The 4340-nt window shown below is 64.6% G+C and overlaps 1 protein-coding gene across 1 annotated transcript; it reads right to left on the bottom strand.

Moving 5' to 3' along the window:
- Positions 1-2629: 2629 nt before the first annotated feature.
- On the bottom strand, positions 2630-4125 carry LOC116877887 (whey acidic protein-like). Its single transcript, XM_032874936.1, has 3 exons — positions 3901-4125; positions 3293-3433; positions 2630-2949 (listed from the first exon to the last, which is right to left on the bottom strand). Exons 1-3 carry the CDS (start codon positions 3992-3994, stop codon positions 2630-2632), a joined length of 555 nt encoding a protein of 184 aa, XP_032730827.1. The 5' UTR covers positions 3995-4125.
- Between the last annotated feature and the right edge of the window lie 215 nt (positions 4126-4340).

Genomic DNA, 4340 nt, shown 5'->3' with positions numbered 1-4340 from the left:
CCACCTCCCCCTTCCTCCTCTTCCTCTCCTTTCTCTTTTCTCCACTCCTCCATCCCTCCCCTGTCCCATCCCTCCTGCTCACCCACCCTTCTGCGTTGCCCATCCTTCCGCCATGTCCACCAGGAAGTCCTTCAGCGCTTCCTGGGGCCGTGGGGTAAGTACAGTGTGTGGCGGGGCCTGGCCCCGGACGGTACTGATGCCCTCCCAACCTCTCCTGGCTCCGGCCCACCTGGGCTCCAGCACAGGGGCTCTCAGCTCAGAGGAGGAGGGGAAGAGGTGCTTCAGGGGGATGGAGCTGGGTGGCCTGGGCAGGAGGCTGGCAGGGTCTGGGAGCTCTGGGGTGGGCTGCCAGGAGCACGCGGTGGGGGGTGGTGGAGCAGGGAGAGGGTTTCCACCCCGATGGACATCCAGCTCCTGAAAGCTGTTTTAAGAGACCCTGTGGTAGGGAATCCTAGGTGTGGCGAGGCCCGCAGATCAGGAGATGAGTCCCTTCCCCCCGCCCCCTCCGCTCCCCGTCTTCTACAACACTGAGTGGAAACTGGACTCAAGTGATGGCACATCTCTGGCCAGGCCACCACGTGTGAGTGTTGTGGTCCCCTTGGGTTGCACTGGGACGCACAGCGCCCTGGGGGTCCTAGCAGGTGCGGTGCCAGGTTTGAACCCTTGGGTCTGTTGGGACGAGCTCTCCGCTGTGGGAGACGCTCCCCCTGGTGAGTGGTGAGCAGGTCTACGGGATGCTTTGAGGCTGTGACGTTTCTCCCAGTGGTTTCCCCGGCACCCGGTGCCACCGCATGGAGTGATGATGACTTTAGAGTTGTGGAAGTGGGCTTCCAGTCCTGTGCCCCCTCCCCCACTCCATGTTGACCAGCACTTTCTGTGAAGAGCTTCCTGTCTGCCACCGTCGCTGCTGGGGTCTAGTTGGTGGTGGCTGCAGGCAGGCGCTGCTTTTGACACATGGTGTCCCACGTGGCTTGGTCCCGTGTTCACTCAACTATGTCTCCAAGGAATTCTGGTTCCTTTTGCTGGAGAATGGTCCAGAAACAAAAGGCCACCAGTCGGTGCCCTCTTCTTGGATAATCTGTCCTCTCTCCCCAGCTCCTGACACGTCAGTGGGCACGTGGCAGGCTGTGGAGCGCGCACGAGCTGGGCCAGGCTGGCCGAAAGCTCCCACGCTGGCCGCACACCGGGTCGCCATCAAGAGCTCTGGTCTTTGGGGGCACCTGGGTGGCTCTGTGGGTTAAGTGTTTGCCTTCTGTTCAGGTCATGGTCCCGGAGTCCTGGGATTGAGTCCCGCATCCCTGCTCCTGCTCTCTCTCTCAAATAAGCAAATAAATAAATCTTAAAAAAATAAAGAACTCTGGTCTTTGTCCCCTCCCCGGAAGAGTGCTACAAAACCTTGCAATTCCCTGGGTGATATGAGTGTCCTGTGATATTTGCAAGGACTCCTTTCTTATACCTGAGTTTATGCTGATGCGGCTCTGGGGTCCTCGGTGGCACAGGACAGGCCAGCGGCCTGAGAGCCAGCCGTGAGGCTAGAGGGCAGGGGCTGAGTAGGTCAACAATGGCCCAGGGCTTCATCCTGTCCATGCAGCTTTGAGACCTCTCTGGGCACTGAAGCTCAGGGGGCTTCTGGGCTGGGGACACGTGGGTGTGTGGGGAGGTGGTGGCCCCCCAGCGGGGACACAGGCTCCCGTGTCCCCGCCCCCACGGTGCGGTCTGTATTTGGCTCTTTCTGGTCTGTGTCCTTTGTGAACAGACTGTGCGCTCAGACTTCTGTGGGTTGTCCTTACAACTTGGTGAGCCTGTGGGGTTCGTGGGAACCCCTGAATCCGGAGCTTAGTGAGGCAGGGAGCCGGTGGCCTCCGGAAATTCTGGGGGTGCTTGCCGTTGGGGCAGTCTGGTGGCAACCCCGGGGGCTTGCGTGTGTGCTGGGCGGGCGCGCTTCCCTGCAGGTCCTAGCGAGGCTGCCCAAGGCGCTGTGGGCACTGAGGCTCCCTGCGAGCACACCTGCCCTCCGCATCCGCCCCCCGATGGGGTCACACGCGTCTGCGCCCCGGTGGGGTCACACGCTGCCGTGGGGTGAAGCCCGTCGACGTCAGGGCCCCAGCCCTCCCTGCAGTCTTTGCTCTGCCCCCATCCCCACGCCAGCGACGCCTCTCAGCAGGGCCGGACCCCCGGGGCTGAGTGGGCAGCCTGGGAGCTCCCAGAGGCCTGTGTGCTTTGTCCCTCCTGGCGGGTGCCCCGGACAGACAGACAGACGGAGACGAGATGCGAAGTTACATGGGTTTTTATTGGCAGCGGGTGGGAAGCGTCTCGCACTCTCTGGATCGGGGGGATGAGGTTCTTGCCAAGCAGGCTCAGGCTGGTGGCTCCTGGCAGTGGGGGGGCTCCCGGGGAAGCCCCTCACTGGAGCGGCTCCTCTGCAGGCGACACGGAGGCCTCAGAGGAGCAGGACCCGACCCCAGGGGCTGCTCCACAGCCTTCCCGCCCCGGCCTTCCCCATGGCCCACAGGCGGGCGTGGGCACAGCGGACCAGGATCCACGTTTCCTGGCTCCGGCCCCAGACCTCCTCCCGCATTTGGGAGCCCAGCTGCCTCCCAAGGTTACATGGCAAGGTCACAGGCCCTCCTCAGACTGGGCTGGACCACGTCTTGCTGTCCCGCTCAGAGGAGTCTCTGAGTTTCCCCTCCCTTTGCTCGCCTGACACGTAGTCTCGGCCCAGGCCTTCTGCTGCCACCGTGGCTGTGGCCGTGGCCAGGGTGCCGTCCCGGGAGGGCGTGGGGCGCTCACCTGCCTCGGGCTCCAGACACCTCATGGCACAGGCGCTCAGGCAGCACTTCCTGTTGCCGGCACACTGGTCATCCCGGGAGCACTCAGTGCTCTCCAAGCAGGGCGTGGGCGTCAGCGGGGCCTGCACCCAGGGGCAGCGGCCGGCCTTCTGCACAGGCGCTGGGGAGAGACGGCCTGCCCTTCAGGCCCTGAGTCTGCCCTGCAGCTGGTCTCCCCTGCGGCTGGTGTCCTGGCCCCCAGGGCTTCCACCGTGCCTCCCCGGGCCCCCAAGGAGGGGACCGTGGCTGCCGCCTCACAGAGCTGGGCTTGGGCGATGCTGGGAGGAGGCGGGTGAGCCTGAGCCGGCAGGGGAGTGGGCTCACTCCCGGGGGGAGTTCAGGGGGCTGGGGGGCAGGTCACTAAGAGGGGTCTGGGGTGCCCCCTCAGGGGGGACCCTAGAGCAAGGTGGCTCCTCCCACCCCCAGACAGGCCTCAGCGTGGGGCGTGGGGGCCGTGGTGTTACCAATGAGGGGGACCACGCAGGAGCGGCTGCAGGGGCTCCTGGTGCAGCATTTGGTGCCTTGGGGGCAGTTCTCGTCTGAGTTGCAGGAGACCACACAGGCGTCCTCCTCGGAGGAGCTGAGCTCTGGGCACACAGCCTGCGCTGCACACAGGACAGGCAGGTGAGGGGGGCCCGTGGACTGCCTCCCCCGGGGCTGCTTGGTGCGGGGGCAGGGTGGGGCGAAAGCGGGAACCATGGGCAGTCTGGTCCCCAGCACCCTAACTTGCCCCCTTTCTTGAAAGGAAGAGAGTAAGCAGAGCGTGACCTGGGGACGAAAGGGCGCGTCAGGTCCAGGCTCACAGCAGCAGGTGGGGTAAGACCCAGAGGTCCAAGGACAGGGGCCTGGCCTTGCAGCACCTGGGGGGCTCTAGGCAGTGCCCTGCTCTTTTGCTGTGGGGGACCCCCCCAGGGGCCAGCCTCCTCCACTCTGCGCCGCCCGTCCTATCACCAACATATCAGGGCCAGCAGTGTTCAGGGGTGCACCTGGAGCCGAGGGAGGCCGGGAGGACCCTCCTGGTCGCCGCCTCCCCCCGCCCCGCCCCGGCCGAGGGGTGGCAGCTCATGCCTACCTGGCAAGGTGAGGGCCGGGGCTGGGGCTGGGGCCAGGGCCAGGGCGGCCTCCAGGGCCAGCAGGGCCAGAGCTAGGCTCACAAGACAGCGCATGGTGGCAGGTGGCAGGCAGAAGGCAGATGGTGGCCTGTGGGCCCCAGGGGCCTTTAAAGGCTGCAGTGGGAGGAGGAATGTGGGGGAGGGGCTGGCGCTGGCCCAGCTGGCCCAGGGGCTTCCGCCTTGGATGGACCACTGCCTCAGGGACACGGTTTAAAACTTAAAAAAGTCCCTGACAAGGTGCGCCATTTCCCTCCCTCGTGGAGGTATCACCTGAGGGGCGGTGGGGGTGGGATGGGTGGCCTGGCCGTTGGTCCTTAACAAAACCAGATTCATTTGTGAATCACAGAGAGAGTGGATCCTAACAGTTTCCATCACAAGAAAAAATCTGTGACAGTGCGAG

This window comes from Lontra canadensis, unplaced genomic scaffold (assembly GCF_010015895.1).
Source record: "Lontra canadensis isolate GAN:19392208 unplaced genomic scaffold, GSC_riverotter_1.0 scaffold54, whole genome shotgun sequence".
In the NCBI taxonomy this organism is placed as follows: domain Eukaryota; kingdom Metazoa; phylum Chordata; class Mammalia; order Carnivora; family Mustelidae; genus Lontra; species Lontra canadensis.
This window is presented reverse-complemented; position numbering and strand designations above follow the sequence as displayed.

Coding starts and splice junctions, on each gene's coding strand:
- LOC116877887 (XM_032874936.1), bottom strand. CDS start 3,994: ATGCGCTGTCTTGTGAGCCTAGCTCTGGCCCTGCTGGCCCTGGAGGCC. Junction 3,434..3,900: donor CCCGGCCCTCACCTTGCCAG/GTAGGCATGAGC, acceptor TCCTGTGTGCAG/CGCAGGCTGTGTGCCCAGAG. Junction 2,950..3,292: donor CTGCGTGGTCCCCCTCATTG/GTAACACCACGG, acceptor GTCTCTCCCCAG/CGCCTGTGCAGAAGGCCGGC.